The following is an 18,801-nucleotide window of genomic DNA, read 5'->3' as shown; positions in this document are numbered from 1 at the left end:
CTAATGCTACCTATACTGCATTACCATGGCACGCATTGATACTAACATACCTGAAAATTCCGTATAGTAGGCCATGGATACATTAGCTATATATTCCAAAGCTAGCGAAAGTTTATCTATCCTAACGCTGTTTATGAGTGTGCCGGTATTCGGAATGATAAAGCCAAGAGCCTTCTCCTACCACCTTCCCTTTAGAAATCTGAGGCGCATTGATACACCAGCCCAACCCTTTGGATCCACAGATTCGTACATGCTACGTCGGTACCGTGGGGGTGCGGAGGTTTGGTGGAAAGTGGTCTTTATCCTGCTATCCGGAAATACTAGGGCCAAATAACAACTCCCTGCCCACTCTTTTGGTAAGTAAGGGTAAGCTTTGTCCCCACATACCAGGAAAATGCCCTTTGGCGGGTTCATTCCTTTAGTGTGGTGAAGCGCCGGCCCTACAGTGAACGTCACCTGTTCCCTAGCTTGTTGATTCGGGTTTGAGGCTATCACTGTTTTCTTCTTTTGGGTCGGCACGGGGAGTGAAAACTTGCAAGAGGAGCATCCCATGTGGTTAGCCCCCTCTCCCGTGAAACATAATGACCCCCATGGTATTCTCCACCCAGAGGGGTGATGGGACAAGGTATGTATTAGCCCCTAGGTCCCTCGGTGCAAAAACCCGCCAGGTGTGGTTGCCATTTGCTATAGCTACGAGGCCCCTCACCGGGTTGCTAAGATGTTCAAAGAAAGTTAATGGTAAAACTACTAAATGGAGGCCAGTTGAAGACCCCGTAGGAGCCCTCCATACAAACCCAAAAATGACTCTGATTCTGGATGTTGGCTATCTTGGTAGCTAAAGCCACAAAGGTGTTCGGAGGTTTCACCGGTGCAAGTCTCATGGGTGAGAGCACCTCAAAGTATTTCGTTCTTTTGTCAGGGAGGTTCCTGTTTTTCCATGAGATTTTACAACTATACTCCAAAAGGGTGTGGTTAGGGGCCCATGGAACCAGGGTAATTAAAGATGCGTATTGACCCCACGCGAACCCTTCTTGTGTGAAGTGCCCCCGCTGGTTTTTGTCTTGCGTTTTGTACTGCCAAGCCACTTCTGCCGTCTCTATGTATTTCGAAGTCGTCATGTAAGACCATATAATTGATCTTATCCCCTCATTCAGTTCCACGAGATCATAAGTTCCATCGGCTTGGACGCAGGGCAGTTCTATGAGCTGTTGTGGCTGGATGGTCGACACCCCTTCTCTGTTGTGAATGAGCAGTGAAAAGGGCTGACTATGTTCTCTTGAAAATACTTTTACATTGTCCAGTTCCTGGTTATACGTTTTCCCCAAGGCTGCATACGGATCCCTGTCGGGTTTGATTTTTCCCTCTACTGCTCTCTTGTGGCGACGGGCCAATAGAGCCTTCTCCACGTCCGGACTCTGTGAGTTCAGTCTGGCCTTCACGTTTTCGTCGTCCTCGCCACAGAGTGCCAGGTGTGCACGGGGTTCTGTGTTCTGTCCGCTCTCATCGCCCCGTGCCAGGTGTGTGCAGGGGTCTGTGTCCTGCCTCAGCTGCCTGCTGCCCAGTTGTATCCCCACGCAACACACTAGTAGTCCCAAACTCAGAAGATACATGGTTATCCACCGGAGCCAGGGGCGTTACCTCTGGGGTAGATGTTACTTCCTTTTCAGTTTCCTCCGGCTCTCTCAAACCAATCTGTACAGGCTTGATGCCCACTGAGGCTCTTGCGGGCTCCTGCGGCGGGTCCTCCCATACCGGGTCTGCTTCCACCGCTGCCGGTGCAACTTCCGCCACTGCTGGTGCGACATCGGCAAGAACATGCGGAGGATACAGTGTTAGGTCCTCCAACTCGTCATCCTCCTCGCTATCTCTGAGGAAGGCTGAGTCTGAAATGAGTAGGTCAACTTCTCCTGGGGAATCGGCTTCTCCTACCCCTTGGGTGTCCGTTGCCGCTTCGTGTGCTATTTTACAGTGCGAGTGGTGTATCCATGCACTCTTACCTCCCACTTTGATGGCGGAGGGCGTGGTCAAAAGTACAGTACAATGCCTCCTATTATGTTTACCACAGGTAACACACTTGCTAACCATCTCTGCCACAGCTTTCACCACACCTGGAGCATTCCTGGTTTGGCGACTAATTTCTGACACTCCTTTTGCACCCATGCGGCCTTGCGCATGTGCAGTTAAGACTAGCCACAGCAGCAATTGCCGAGGCACAAACGGTCTGCTCTGTTCGTCCACCCATACCCCATGGGTGTTTAGCTGTGCTCCCCCTTTTGTTTTCCATGATTCCTGTTCTTCCATGGTTGCGGAGGCTTGCAAGTCTTTTAGTTGTTCCTGCATTTGAGGACCGTTCGCTATTTTTTCAACATAAATGACGGTTGACGTTTGGGGATTCGCTTCTTCCTCATCAAACACTGCTTTTGCCGCCAAATCTGCGCTGTTATTGCCTTTTGAAACATCATCTTTCCCTCATGTGTGAGCTTTGCATTTGATCACTGCAATCTGCTGTGGCTCTTGTGCCGCCTGTATTAATCGTTTGATGAGTTCGGCATGTCTGATAACCTTCCTGCAGGACGTTTTGAAACCTCGCAAGGCCCAGATGGCGGCAGAGTCGTGTAGGATGCCCCACCCGTATCTGGAATCTGTATAGATGTTTAATATCTTGCTGGCTCCCATTTTACATCCGCATATCAGCGCCTCCAGCTCGGCTTGTTGTGATGAAAATCCCTTTGGCAGTAATTCCTTTCTCGTGGTGGCATTTGCAGTACAAGCTGCAAAGCTAGCAATAGTTTCTCCCCATCGGTTCTTTCTCGCAGCTCCATCCACAAACAACTCCAAATCGGCGTTTTAGATTGGGGCTTCCAGTAAATCACGTCTGGCTTTCGTTTTTTCCACCATTACCTGTTCACACACATGTGACTCTCCCTCTCCGTCTGTCGGCAGCAGGGAGGCGGGATTCAATGGCAAACATCTTTCAATCGTAACCTTAGTCGCTTGCAAGAGTACCAGCTCATGCTGGACCGCCCGTGCCGCTGATGTGTGGTGTCTTGTTTTGCAGTACGAGTGCCACTACATCATGCAGAACTTTCACTGTCAGCGGGGAGCCCAACACTACGGTTGCTGTCTTGGTAACTGCGTATTGTGTTGCAGCCACCGCCTGCAAACACCCAGGAAAGGCAGCGGAAACCGGATCCATGTGGCTACTATAGCAAGCAATGGGTCGATTTTTCCCTCCATGCTCTTGCATCAACACTGCCTGGGCGAACCTTCCTCTTTCGTGCACGAATAAAGTGCAACGGAGAGCATAATTCGGCAACCCCAAAGCAGGTGCTGAAGACAAAGCCTGCTTCAGTGTCTCGAAGTCTTAGCGTGCATTGTCCGTCCAAGAGATCTTATCCCCTTTTGCCTCCTTCACCATATCGTACAGGATCACGCCCAAACTGTGTAGTCAGACATCCACTGCCGGCAGTACCCCGTCATCCCGAAGAACCACCGGAGTTCCCGCAATGTGTTGGTTTCGGATTTCTCAAGATTGTTTCCACTCTTTCGGCTCCTCGACTTCTCTGTCCTTGTTCCAGCACCTGTCCTAAGTACATTACGCTTGTTTGTGCTAACTGCAATTTCTCTCTCTTAACTTTGTGACCCTTCAGGGCGAGCGCTTTTATCAACGCTACTGTGTCAGTTTCGCACTTCCTCTGGTCGTCTGAGCAAATCAGCAAGTCGTCCACGTACTGAATCATCACTGAACCTTCCGGGAGCTCTATGTCCTCCAAATCTTTCTTTAAGGCCTGCAAAAAGAGTGTCGGACTAATGCAAAATTCTTGCGGAAGCACCGTCCAGGTATATTGTTGTCCCTCATAGCCAAACGCAAACAAGTATTGTGACTCCTCTGCCAGCGGAATGCTAAAAAACGCCAAGCATAAATCGACCACAGAGAAATGTGTTGCACTTGACGGTACCACAGACAGCACCGTGACAGGGTGTGGCACCACTGGAAAAGATGATTTTACGCATTTGTTCACTGCTCGCAAGTCTTGTACAAACCTCCATTTATTTCCGCCAGGCTTCTTTACCGGTAGGATAGGGGTATTACATGGGCTGTTCGCGGGTGCTATCACACCTTGGTCTCGCAACAGGCTAGTACAGGCGCGATTCCCTCAATCGCCTCCCAGCGCAACGGATACTGAGCCACTCGAGGCAGGGTTATCCCCTCTTTCACCTGAATGGTTTCAGCCATCGTGGCCAACACTCTCCCTACATCATTCTGATGTTCTGTCCACAATTGGTTTGGTACTTCCTGTAATCTCTCCTTTGTCCCCACTCGCCTGTCTGCCTTGCGGCGGGGCTGTTCACTGTTCATCTCATGCCTTTCCAGTATGCATATCAAAATTTGGTCAGGTAAACATACCTTCCATCCACCCGCCGCGCCTGGTCGCGCATGAGATGTTCCGAGATTCATCATCTCCGTCTGTTGGTTCCAGTGCGCATCTCAAGTGGGTGATCATTTCCCCCAACTCTCCCGCAGTGTGTCCTGCACTCACTGCCAGTGAGATGTGTGGTGTAAGTCCCTCTCTATGCTTCATTAGTTCTCGTTCCCTGGTGGCTAGTTCCACCTCTACCGCCGCTTGTATCATGGGGAACTGTTGAATGTCAGCCCCTCCTATTGCTCCTTCCACCTCTAAGGTGGGGTAAATTCCTTGTGTCGTCCCAGGTCGTGTGGTTGTTTTCACGTCTGAGTCGTCATTGGTCTCCGCTATCTGCGGTAGTGCTTGTTTCAATTTCTCCTGCCTCACTTCGTCTTGAGTTTTTCGTTGGTTCAAGGTTCCTCCAAGACCTAATCGCTTACGTTCTGTCTCAACTTGTGACCCCGTTAGCCACGCAGGTAACGCTCTCCAGTGTTTTTCACTTCGTTTTGGGCATCCTGCTTTGCCCTATGTCAACACAGTACTCACTGTACCCAATATCTTTGGATCTCGGGATCTCGGGATTTGGATCAGGTCAGCGGGAAGGGATCCTTTCTTCCCGCTGTCCATGTCACCCAGTCCTGTACTCTCTTTACCTTATCGATTCCGTATTAATCGCCGATAACTTTCAGCGTTGTTCTTCTTGGTAACTCTGTGTTCTTTGAAGAGTTATTCCCCATTGTATGTTCTTAACTTATCAACCACCTTATAGCTTTAAATCGTTTCTCCTTCTATCACGAGACCGAAATCCCCTACTTGCCTACCGCCTTGTAGCCTTATCTCCCAGTGAAGGACTCTAACCCTCCTACCTTATCGTACAGGATTCTAACCTGTTTCCTCCATATTTCACATGGATATTCCTTATCCTCTACCCTTACCGGTCACACAGAATACAGCCTAACAGCCCCTTGTGCTCCTCAGACAAACCGCATTCGATTCTCCTCGTATGTTTTACTGTTATCATTTCGTGATCCGAACAGACCCTGAAGTCGCGTTCAATGGAGCTCCCTCCGCTGAGTGTACAGTGATCACCTAACTAGGGCTGTCCTGTTTTTAGGTGCCCGACGTGTGCGCATCACGTACATTTATCTGAGACCCTTGTGAGTGCTGTACACCAAGTGGAGCCCCTCTGGTTCGCAACGTCAGTCAGCATTCGAATTCCATCCTCGTCGCCAACTGTGAAGACCCTCCAATTCTGGCCAAGAATTGAGATGAGTCCCAGAGAAGTTCTCGAATACTCGGTCTATTCAGAAGGTAGCTCACGTATGTGGAATATGGCGCAATGACTTGACCAATCAGTGGTCAGCCTCCGAACCACACTAAAAGTTCATACTATAAGCTCTGATATATATATATATATATATATATATATATATATATATATATATATATATATATATATATATATATATATATATACTTCATCCCTAGGTGGTTAAAAAAGAAAGACTGGGTGTGGACTAAGAAACAAATGTGCAAGTGGGCTCTCTCAAATGTGCAAGTGGGCACTTCTCCCCCCTCCCTAGGGCCCCTAGGGGAAATTGGCAACCCAACATCTTTCTCACGGCAATTCTCCGCCTCCTCCACTATGCTGCTCGACATCGCTGGCACATGTTCATAAACAGAAGCAAAAGCCCTTTGTAGTTTCCAGCACTGGAATTTATAAACCATTTGTCCAAGGGCCTGCTGCGAGTTTGTTTCTGGAAAGGGGAAGTGCCATGTAGGCTTGCGTAAAATGCATTTTAAGACAGCAAGGACATTGGTTTGAATCCTGACAACTAACTAATATAGATACTGGCTATGGACTAAATGTTTAAATATGGATCTAATGTGGCCATTTAATAATCACACCTGACATCAATGAAAGTATTTTACCTCAATTTTGAAAGCAAAATGATAGGTTTTCATTGTTGTTAACACTTCAAAACGTTCCTTGGCTCTTTTGCATTTGTCACGGTGACATGACTGTGTTCTGATAACAACTTCTATGCCAAGATGTGGCAACTGCTTTAAGGCTGTCTGCTGTTGAATCGCGAAGCCGTCAATCTATTTCTGGATATTCACCATCACCATACCCTGCGCGTTCTCTGATGAAGTCGATAACATTTTGGTGGGAAGTTGGTCTCTTAACAAGTTCTTCATCAGTCTTTTGCTGACAGATAATGCAGAGACAAAAATTTGTTTCCTGCCTTGAAGTCTTTGCACTTGGTGATCCAAAAGCATCCATTTTTCCATTAGCAACACAGTAACTGTTGGGTTTACTCCAAGGTGGGTCAGCTCACTCGAAAATTAAGAAAAAGAACAAAACTGCATTAATTCGATTCTTTTTACAGCCTTTCTTTTTAACTTTTTGTAAAACCTTTTTGACAATCTAAGCACAATTAAATAAAAGTACTGCAACTTACCTTACTAACAATAAGTCGTGGTCACTTTGCATAACATTATTTACAGTATAAACTTCTGTCCAATACCATGTGCATGTCGTACACTTGGCACCGGCTGGTGCAAAGCATCCACACAGTAATCTAAAGGTTTGCTCCAAGGTGGGTCAGTTCACCAGAAACTAAATAACATAAATCCATAATATGTGTACTGGGGTAGTGTTTATGTGTCCATGTGTGGTTATGTGGGTCAGTGATTGGAAGTATTTCTCCATGTTAACATACTGTGTTTTAATAGAGATATATTTTAATTTAAAAGTTATCCAGAGTATCCCATATGGCTTTCCGTAATTACCAATTTGTTAGCATTGTTGACACCTTGTTGGCATAGTTGCCGTGTTTTATAAAAATACAATTTGTTTAGAATACTATTGAGGGAAGATATGTACAGACATTTTATGTTTATATATTTCAGTCTATTGTTACAACTTTGCCAATGGTTATAATGGATGATATAGGCCTATGGGTGATGAGCTTTCCACATTAATTCATTAGCTTCTTATAAAAGCCTTTCTTTAAACTTTTTGCTGATATATTTTCAAAGCTTTCTGGACATGTAAGCACAGTTAAAAACAAGTACTGCAACTTAAACTTACCTTAGTAACAATATATGCTTTGATAACTTTGCATGACAATACAGCAGAAACTTCTGTCCAATGCCTTGTGCTTATGGATGTCGTTGAGGCAGCAGGGAACACAGATGCTGCCCTATACAGCTAATCATTTGTTATGGATATTCAAAAGGGCCAATTTATTTAATATAATATTGTCTGTTTGAAGTAGCATCCCAAAGTTTCTTAGAAATAAGAAAAAATACTCTTTCAATGGATTTAGAAGAATATTTAAATAAATAAACAGCTCATTTCAAATGGCGGCCATTTTAAAATTCAAAATGACCTTATAATTAATTTAAATATGCATACAATAAATCATAATGTCTCTCCTATTCATGTTCACTCATATTATGGGATAAAATTTTGATATTATTTTTGAAAATATGAGCAATAATTGTGTTAATTGAAGAAAAAAGCATGATCATGGCAGCCATTTTGGAATTCAAAATGGCCACCATTTGACACAGCTCCAAAATTGGCAACATCAATTTTCCTGTTCCTAGACATATGTAGAACATATCTAAATAGGTGGCAACTTCTCATCATGAAAGTCCTACGGGCCCATTGTCGAGGACCACTTCCCCCCCCACCCCACTACAAGCTGCACTTATAAATTACTGTTTGAATATTAATGTTCACTTTTTTATCACCTACATTTATAATCTGTGGCAGATCTATTGCAATGACCTTTATAATAATATTATTACTGCGATCAAAGAAAAGAAAGTTCATTTTCACTTATGGATGCTGTTTCATTGGGAAATAATACGTTTGTTTTCATTACGAGGCAGTATTGCAAGTGTAACCAATTGGATAATATAACGAGTTGGCAAGAACGGGAATTATGAGTGATCTCTGATCGCAGCCCTCCAGTTTAAAATTGAGCTTGGAATCAAAACCAGGCAAAACCTCAAAACTTCATTATCACCTCCTCTTCTTTCAAAAGCACATGTACCTTCTCGAGTTTGTCATCTGCCGCAATTCTACTTCTGAGCTTTTCTACACCAACTGAGAATCTGTCTCCTTTTCGCTGGGAACTGCTTTGCTCGTGATGTTGTACCTACATGCATTCTTGTCCTATTTCAAACATTTTCTGCTGACACTTCTTGTCTATTCTTCCATCTCTCATTCTTCCATGTGTCAACAATTGTATATAAAAAATTTATTCGAAGTTCCCATTTGTTGTTTCATGTATGAAATTTTATTTTTTCTTGAATTAATTTAAATTTGAAGAATAACAGTAACAGCAAGGATATACAAAGAACAAATTCAATTCTTTTATTATTATTATTATATTTTTAGCAACAAACAAAGCTTGGTCGCCAAGCAATTTTGATACTCACGTGGAATTTCTGGAAAAGTGAAAACTTGTCCATTGTATACAGGATTGCATCCTGGGAATACACCACATCAAAGGTGTTTTCAGGAAAGTCACGCATTGTTGCATCACAGAGCTCAAATTGGACCTAAGTATAAAAAAGGACACCGTAGCTGGTTACCTTTTAATCACACGTCACAAACTGCTTCTCATTCAGATGTGGCAGAGTTATGCTTTCGGATTATAAAGTGGTTAAAGTCTCCAAATAATCACAAAGTAAAGGGACTGGACATCATGAGAAACCGATCTGATCATATGCCCAAATGAATTGTCATGTGTGAAGGAAGAATTGACTGAATAATTCACTCAAACTTTAAAAAAGAAGCAAACTGATTTTCAGAGTTGTCACCAAATCACAAGCAACACCAAATTAAAAAAACATTTAAAATATTTTCAAACCAGAAAATTGATGCTTTCTTTCCAGCTGAAATGTTTGGTGGTAAACTTCATTTGACGGCAGTAATCCCCTGTGTCAACATTTCCTGAATTCCAATTTGGTTTCAGGTCACCAAAGGTGAAGCCAATTTGCACGAGATTGTGATACAATTCTCATGTAGTGATATTGCAGCAACAAGGACAAGAAAGGTGGGGCAACATTTTATTTAATGTGCCACAATGTTCTGCAATTTTTATGCAATGAAAACTTTGGAATACATAAGTTTCAAAATAAAAAGGATTCTTCACCACCCCTTAATATAATAAAAGAAGCTGTTGGTTTGATGGCTGATTATACATTTGGAATGTCAGAACGTTCAATCTCGAAATAATTGTACCAGTTCCCGTTTTTTCTGATATCACAGAGGAGAGTTGGCAGAGGAATGGAAGGTGAGCATTGGCCACGTGAATTATTCACAGGTTTCCATCAACATGACACGTGTAAGAACATGGAAGAATGAGGAAGGGAATATGGAAGGGTTTTCTTACTTCTCTGGGCATCTGGCCAGTGCACAGAGTCATCTCTGCTCAATATGGCTACTCACTGATAATACAAAGTAGTGGTTTTGATCAAAGTACATTTTAATACCATTTTAGCTTTGAAGCATATCCTTGTTTTATCCAGATATATCAATTCATCATAATATTCCTACAATGTACATGAATCCCTGTTGGGATCCCAACCATATAATTTAACAGTTGCTCAAACATGCCAATCAATCATAGGTTTCAAAAAGTAAAACTCAAGATGAGTGCAATGTACTTAAAGTGCAACAGAGTCATGATGTTTCAGAAATAATAAATTGATAGACAAACAGCAATAACAATATTGTACTTAAACAATCTTTTTGCCTTTGTGATATCACATACTCATTATCTTTGCAGAATTTATGACAAATATCTTCACTTATTAAATCCAATAATGAAATATATTTTGAATAATGCATTGTATTTCATAATATCAACTATAAATGGATGAAGTGTGTGTGTGTGTGTGTGTGTGTGTGTGTGTGTGTGTGTGTGTGTGTGTGTGTGTGTGTGTGTGTGTGTGTGTGTGTGTGTAATGTTTTTTGTGGAGTTCTGCTGGAGCTTTCTGGTGTGGAGTGTGAAAGACCGAAATGATCATCACGATCTCCTAAGTTGATAAGGCGAATTAACTACAAAGAACACAGAAGAATTCCCATGTTTTAAATGCACCCCATGTTAAGTTGTTTCAGGCAGCTCTTCATTGGCCCTTCAGCGGCATGGCGTTCTATTTACAAAATAAATAACAAAAAGAATGATAACATTGTGAGAAAGCACATATTTATAAATACTAATCATATGACCAACAATTAAAAGAAAAAGAGCAATCAATGATTGCAGACCCTCGCCAGGACTTGGTTTGTGTGGTGTTTGCGCACTGGTGTGTTATGTAATTAATGAGACATAATTAGAACTGCTGCTTCATAACAGTTGGCAGTGATGACTGGGAAGCAAGACGTCCTGCTATGATGCAACGTCGCTTTGATGGGACAACTGACCCTGACCCACGACATTTATTATTATTATATTCAAATGAATATAGAATGGAATTAAAATTAATTCAATTCAGATCAAATGGAAGATCAAATACCTACAGCCCTGCATTGAAGGAATCAGAAGGAACTACAACAAAATAAATTTCAGTCCGATTGCTTGAAAACTGTGGCTAGAATTCGTGACAAACAGATGAAAAATCACTCATCGAGTGACACTTGGCGAAACGGAACGGCACTCGGTGGCGTGCATACCTCCGCCAGGCTGAACAGTTCACATTTTGTATCTCACTGATAGGTCAGATCTGAATTCGGACTTGAACCAAAATCGAATTGGCTTCTTCTTGTTACCGAGCCAACTCATCCACCTAGTTTTGTCATAAGTCATCCACAACTTTTATAGATATGCTGTACATAGTTTTTGGCCCCATCTCTCAATGGTGAAGAATCACTTAAAAAAATTCTCCTATCCGGATCCGGATCTTCACCAAATTCTAATCAATTAGTTATTTTTACACACCCAACCTGTCCACAAAGTTTCATCTGAATCCGTCAACAACTTTTTTGAGATATCATGCAATGTCGTATTTAGCCCCATCACTCAATAGTGAAGAATCAGTTAAAAATGAAATAATTCTCATATCTAGATCTGGAATTGGATCTTCACCAAAATTTAATCCATTCGTCCTTGTCACACATTTAACCTGTTCACCACGTTTCGTGTGAATCAATCCATAATTGGTTCACGAGTGCCAGCCAGAGTGACCACTATATCCATTATGTCTGTGTCTGTCTGTCTGTCTGTGTGTATGTCTGTCCAGAGCATAACTCCGTGGACGTTGATCCCATCTTGACGAAACTTGGTTATGTGTTCGACATAAATGTCTAGTTGTGTTTTCCTGGATGAGGGCATGCTATTCCCATTGTGGGCGGAGCCACGCCCCAAAAATAGCCATTTTTAGGGGGTAGTCGGATTAAAAATCTGTCTTCTCCGAGGGAATTGACTGAATGGAATGGGTTCTTCGGTATTTGAGTAGCAAAATGAATTATCTAAAACTTGTTGTTGTCCGATTTTTCATTTTCATCCCAAGGTCAAGGTCACAAGGTCAAAAACTTAGAAAATTCCGAGATTTGACATAAAAAATCAAACGACCGCCCAAACTTTGAGAGCTTGGATGACAATATTTTTTTGCATAATCTTGAGGTCATTCCCCATCGAAGAAACCATTTTGCTCTATCTCGAACACCTTGCCCATGGCGCCCCCTTAAAGTTTGTTTTTACACTGATTTCATCAAAGTATGGATAATCCGAGGAGTGCGAAATGCCATATAGCCTATATGATGTTATATTGTTCCTGGAATGTTCCAGAGGAAGTTTTGCACCAAAGGTCATAATCCTTGACCTTTAAAGGCCACAAAGGTCAAATTTTCAAAGTTGTGGGAATCGAACCGGGTTTTCGACCTTCTGCGATGAACTAACTCCAATAAGCTCTCGCACGTATCCTGTTTCCATATTTTAATGTCCACAACATTGTTTTGTGACATTTAAAAGTTATGCAAAGGTCAAATTTTGAAAGTTGTTGAACGAAACCGGGTTTTCGACATTTTGCAGCGAATAACCTGTCACCTGTACCACATCATGTTGATCATTTTTATAACTTGGTCAAAAATTATCACATTGTCTCATCCTTCACTTCTGAAACAATCTGCATAGTCAAATACCGCTCGTGAACCATTGTCGTCTTCAGACTTGTCTTTTGAGATATTGTGCTATATGTCATTTTTGGCACTATCTCTCAATGGTGAAGAATCACTTTAAAAATCCTCAGATCCGGATCCGGATTCGGATCTTCACCGAAATTAAGCGTTGCTGTCCTTTGTCAGTAAACTACACACACAAAAAAAATTCAGAACGATTGCTTGAAAACTGTCCAAAAATCGTGTGACAAACAGACAAACAGACAGACAAACAAACTTGGCAAAATTTTTTTTTACCAAGTATCAAACATATCCAAGTGCAATACCCTCTCCTCCAGCGAGGTAATAATAGTGGTATAATTTGGCAGGAATAATAATGGAATTAACGTGTAATCCCTGCCCTGGTCCAAACACATCTGGGCTTGGTGAAAAGGCAAACTAATGCTCCAGCAATACAGCATGCAGGCATGCTGCAAGGCCGTGAAGACCAATGAGCAATCTATATATAATTATGGAACAAGTGTACAGTATGTGATTATGTAGGTATGTATATCCACTCTTCATCCATTGATTGGACAGCTGACCTGACGTCACCCACAATTGTAATCTGAAATACTGAACAGTACCCAGAGAACCCAAACGACCCAACAAACCCTGAGGACCCAAACGACCTAAAATATCCCAAAGACCCAAAATACCTAAAAGACAGAGAAGACCCAAAAGACCCTTAAGACCGTGAATATCTAAAATACACAAAAGACTGAAAAGACCCCAAAGACCTTTAAAGACCTAAAATACCCTGAAGACCCAGAAGACCCAAAATACCCCGAAGACCCGTAAAGATCCTGAAGACCCAAAAGACCCCAAAAGACCGAAAAGAACCCAAAGACCCACAAGACGCAAAGACCCCAAGGATCCAAAATACTCTGAGGATCCAAAAGACCCAAAAGACCACGAGGACCCCAAATGACTCAGGAGACACAAAAGACCCCGAGGACCCAAAATACCAAGAGGACGCAAAAGACCTCGAAGACCTAAAAGACTTAGGGGATCCAAATGACCCGAGGACACAAAAAACCCAGAAACACCAAAATAACGAGAGGACACAAAATACCTGGAGGACCCAAAAGGCCCAACGGGACTATCTGGGACCCATGGAAATTCTACCTCTCTCCTTTCATTCACCGACCGTCCGTCTGTCTGTTCCCAGGTATCGCAAAAACGGCTGAACCAATCGCAACCATTTTTTGGTGTGTGTAATCCAGGGACCCCTTGGAGTAAAATAGGCATAAATATAATAGCATGACCCCCTTGACGGCTCCCGTAGGGAGCGGGTGCTTCTAGTAATGTAAAATGTGACCTGAAGTCCATAACCCACCCCCAAACACACACAAACACACAATACCAAGTCCTCAACCCCCTCCCAACTCTGTCCTCTCTCTGCTCCCCCCATCCACCACATCCCCTCCCCCTCCCCCTTTCTTCATACCCTCAAATCCACCACATGCGCTCCCCTCCCCCTTTTTCATACCCTCAAACCCCCTCCCAACCTAATGCCTTCAACTCGCCCCTCCACTCTCAAAAGCCTCAATCCCAACTCTGTTGCCTCTCTGCCCTCCCTCCCCAAGACAACTCTGTGACCCCTCCCCCTTTCTTATTCAAGTCCTCAACTGCCCCAAACCCCAAGTAATCAATCCCCATTCCAACCTCAAGTTCTCAATCCCCTCCCTCCCCCCGCTCCCCAACGTCTCAATCTCCCTCTTCTAACTGCGTGCACCCTCACCCCAAACTCTCTTTCCTCCTCTCCCCACCTCTTCCTGTTCTTGACAACATTACCCAAAGATACACAAGGAACTTTGATGTATGAGAAGGCCATTTGGCCAATCATGCCTGCGTCGTTCATGTTCGTGTTTGTCAAGAACAATGTTAAAAGTAAATAAAGATGGAACGTTAAATTCACAATCACTCCCTCGACAGCTGTGTGCCGATTCCAACCCTTCCAGAGTTGCAACATAGGATAAGCATGACCCCAAATCATGTTTTGATCTTTGCTGGTGTTCGTGGGGGGTGGGGGGGAGAGGAGGGACGCAATGCTTTACACACATAAATTTGCTTCATGCACAAAAATTAATGGATTTTTTTTTCATACGCAGAGCTGTCAGTTAACTTAACACCGTCTAAATAAAGGTACACGTCAGAAGAACGTGTTGCATGCTTGGAACAAGATCGCCCGTAGAGTGGGTACTCTGCTAGCTGGTTCAACGGACCAATGGACCCACGAGTACAATCAAACAAAGCAAAGATTATTGCACACACAGGACATAATGTATTAAAAATGCATTCCGAGTTGTGCAAACAAGCTGATAATAGGAAGATATCGCTGCATTCAGATATGTGTAATAATGCCGAGTCTGTAATTTTGAATAGAAGAGAAGATTGGATTTACCTTTGGGACATTTTCTTCAATCAATCTCTTCTGTGCGATCTCAAAGGCATCAAGGCACAGGTCAATGCCAAGAACTTCAACCCCAAACATCTGAAATAAAATCAAGACATGTTTCCTTATCCATTTCAAAAGAAAAAAAGAAAAATAACGTAATCAAAACTGTCTTATGAAACTGAAATCTTGAAATGTAATCGACTCAGAAGTATGTCACGGATCTGGGGTTTGAGGCATGCAATGAGGGGAAGCACTCGGCCCCCTCCTGAACACCTGGTCCTGAGGTCACTGGGCACAGATCGCTCCGTGCACCAGCAGGTTGTCAGCAATCATGAATGCTGACTGGCACGGCCAATACAGGCAGGGTTACAGTACTTCGCGTGATACCTTCCCTGTGGACGGAAGGCCAATCGAGGTCAGCGCCCTCAGTGCACACTTGGTTTACTGCCGAGCATGACAGTGAGTGTGCGCTGGCTGACAAAGCAAATTATTGAGGAAGAACGTCCTGTCTAACCTTACTTGTGCAATGCATTGGACCAATAAAGGAAAAGACAACCGAGACAGATTGGAAATAGCAACAAACAATTATTATTACAAACACACAAGGAAGCAATCATTTAACATCAAGTATTTATGAGCAAGAAAGCAAAAAGGCACATAAAAACAGTTTTACCCAAAACACATATTCTCCTTCAATGTAACTTGAACCAAGACTTGTCCATCATTCACTCAGGGTGAAGAATAAAACAAGGACTTTATTTTTTTTGTATACCTTGTCGAGGCTCATATGAAAGCTAACACACAATGCACAACAAGGGGGGCATGAGACAAGAGGGGTGGGATTGGGATGGACAAAACAGTGGGGAACAGAGACATTAGGAGATTTGTGGAAGGTAGAGGGATGGGGCGGGGAATGTGGGGAATACAAGATGGACATTACAGGCACTTTCAGGAAGGAAAGCATGGAATTTGAAGGAGGTGGGCTTGGGTGGATTATCGGGGGTAGAAAAGATCGAGGATTTGGATGGGGGATGATAAGAGGTGGTGGTGAACAGCTGTTTTGAAAGCCTGCAGGGAATAATGGGATTGAATAGAGTGAGGGAGTTTATTCTAAAGGCAGGAAAAAAGAGGAATGAAAGAGTGAAAGTGAGCAGTGATTCGTGATTTTGGTAGCTTTACCAGAATGGGGTTGTTGGCGGAACTTCAGCGCCCTGCGGAAATTTGGTGGGGACAAATCGCAGAGAGAGCAGGGGTGGCGAGACTGGAGAGGAGACGGTAGAAGACAGAAAGACCACCGACCAGCCTGTTGTGAGAGAGTGAGAGGCCCAAAGACTCAGCCTCATCGCTGGAGATGCCAATGATCCGAAATGCCTTGGTTTCCACAGTGTGAAGCCGAGAAAGGTGGGAGGCAGGAGCACCAGCACAGAGGGGAGAGCAGTACTCCATCAGGCTGCGGATGAAAGCTTGAAAATAAAATAAATGTCATTAATGGAGAAAAGGAAAGCAGTCTTTCATCCTCTCCCTCACCTCACACAATTATCCAGGAGAATGCAGCGGAAAATGGATGGTGAAGATGGGCTGTGGCGATGTGAAGTGATGGGGACACGCAGCTGCATCCCTGATGTGCCCCGACCCGGTTGGTGATTCCTCTCTGGCGTCCCAGATATGTGAACTGGGTGTGCGACTCACCCTCCTCTCCCTCAGATTGTTCCTACTCAGACCCTCATCGATGAGGTGCCGTTGTTCAAGCTCCTCATACTTCATGGCTGACAGGATCGAGAATGTCGGATGACACTCGTGGAAGGAGTGTTCCTTTTCCACAGAATCTCGACAACAACTGCTCATGAAGCTTTCCTTTCTTTTTCCTCACCCGTTTTTGTTCCTTTCATTGCAGAGCCTGCTCAGTCTTTTAGTTGTCTGCTCAGGTGAGCTTGGCCCATTCATTCCTCCTTTTTACATCTTCCTTCTGCTCTCTATTCTGCTTTCTGCCTTTTGCTTCTTCCCTTTCTGCTTTCTGAGCCGTTTGCTGAGGATGCTCTTCGTCCCTGCTCACGGGAGCTTGTCACTCGTCCTCTTCGCAATTCTTCCTCTTCTTCACATCATCTTTCTTCCCCTCCTTCCACATGCCTTCTCCCCCTCCCATTGGTCCGCAGCTGATGGGGGTGGGTGCAAGACATCACTTCTGGAAATTGCCACACTATTCTGAAGGAACTTTCAATGAAGCTCCCGCCCTTCCCTTTACGTGCCCAAAGCCGCAATGAGAGCAACCAGCCCCACCTCCTTCGTGTGGAAAACACCTATTCACAGTTTTTCACTGTACCATACCCACGAGAAGTGCCATACCTCACAGGCCACGATGATCACCAAGCGCCACTAACATGCATGTGTGACACAACACGGATATGCAAGAGAGAGAGAGAGAGAGAGAGAGAGAGAGAGAGAGAGAGAGAGAGAGAGAGAGAGAGAGAGAGAGAGAGAGAGAGAGAGAGAGCACCCGATGGGTTATTGAGCAATGCGTGGATGGAGGGAACACGGAAAGATCCCCACACGACTGAGGAATGACCAAACGGCCATGGAAATGAAGGTAAGACTGATGGGGTGAAGGAAAGATTGTTGAAAGGATGTTTGATGGAGGGGACATTATTTGTGGACTGTTGAAACGGGCCGATAGGGTAATGGAGGGATGATTGAAAGTAGCAAAGGGATTGAACAGAATGATAGTGTGAAGGAAGAAAGATTGAAAGTAAAAGAGGGGGAGGGTGGAGACATTACAATGGAAAAATACAGTCAAGCCATTACATGCCTCCCAAACAGCTCTTTTCCAAGGGACCAAGGACAATCTATACAAAGGCTAATTAAATAACTGATCCTCAGGTCACCCACATGTCCATGTATGCTCTCCCCCTGGGGTAAGTTTCCTAAAATCATAACATTACCCCCTCCGATTGCTCGACTCGACCAAAGTCTGCCAACTCGTGTGCACATATTAGGTGTAGTCCCCTCTAGTATGATTTTCCTCAGCTATCCCCTGAGTGCGACACCGTATACATGTCCCGCCTTTGAAAATAATGAAAAGTAATGCGTTGGATATTTTACTCAAACTCATTCACACAAGACAGTTCTAAATGCAATTCTATACCTAAACACATACCAGATGGGCTTTAACATTTTCACAACAATTATTTGCATCAAACTGGTTCAGTCCCTGGTACGGAAATGAAAATAAAAAACGTTCTTCAGCCCTCTTCTTGGCAACAGGTAGCCATCAAATGGTCCTTCACAGTTGAAGACGGTGCTCAGGCGGGACGTTATGGGGAAGAAAAACAAACGAAGGTGGGACCATGTGGCCGTACGTCGGTTGCAGTCTGTGGAGAGTGTTATTAATGGCCACATTTGATCCATAGTCAATACGTACATAGCAGTTAGATGTTGAGATTCGAACCAATTTTCTTGTACATTTTGAAATGTATTTTGAAGCCTTTATAGTTATTTTATCATTTGTACTGTTTCCACAAACAAACCCAACGCATCCCCTTGGGAGGAGTGTTACATTTTTGTTTATGGCCAACCCACACATTTCACTTATGGGAAATAAAAGGGCTTTATTTTACTTTCAACATATGCCAGCAATGATTAAAAGCCTAGTGTAAGGGGGGGGGGGGGGGGAGGGACTGCCTAGGAGAAGTTACAGAGCACTAAGATATGTGGTTTGACCGTTTCAACTTTCCCTGGGAAAGGGAAAAAGAGCCCATTGGTACATTTTTGAGTCCACACCCGGTGCTCTTATCAACCAACCAGAGATAGATTATAAATAA

General features: G+C 43.7%; 1 protein-coding gene across 2 annotated transcripts in view; it reads right to left on the bottom strand.

Moving 5' to 3' along the window:
• Positions 1-18,801, bottom strand: part of LOC147022709 (uncharacterized) — a 78,985-nt gene that overhangs the window by 13,491 nt on the left and 46,693 nt on the right. For both annotated transcript variants that reach the window (XM_085887506.1, XM_085887505.1), the window contains exons 5-6: positions 14,993-15,082; positions 8,862-8,984 (exon numbers count right to left, since the gene is read on the bottom strand). In XM_085887506.1, the coding sequence (XP_085743632.1) occupies positions 8,862-8,984; positions 14,993-15,082 (213 nt within the window). The remainder of the gene's footprint in view (positions 1-8,861; positions 8,985-14,992; positions 15,083-18,801) is intronic.

This window comes from Eptatretus burgeri, chromosome 7 (genome assembly GCF_056783735.1).
Source record: "Eptatretus burgeri isolate ZD-2024b chromosome 7, Ebu_testis_v1, whole genome shotgun sequence".
Lineage (NCBI taxonomy): Eukaryota > Metazoa > Chordata > Myxini > Myxiniformes > Myxinidae > Eptatretus > Eptatretus burgeri.
This window is presented reverse-complemented; position numbering and strand designations above follow the sequence as displayed.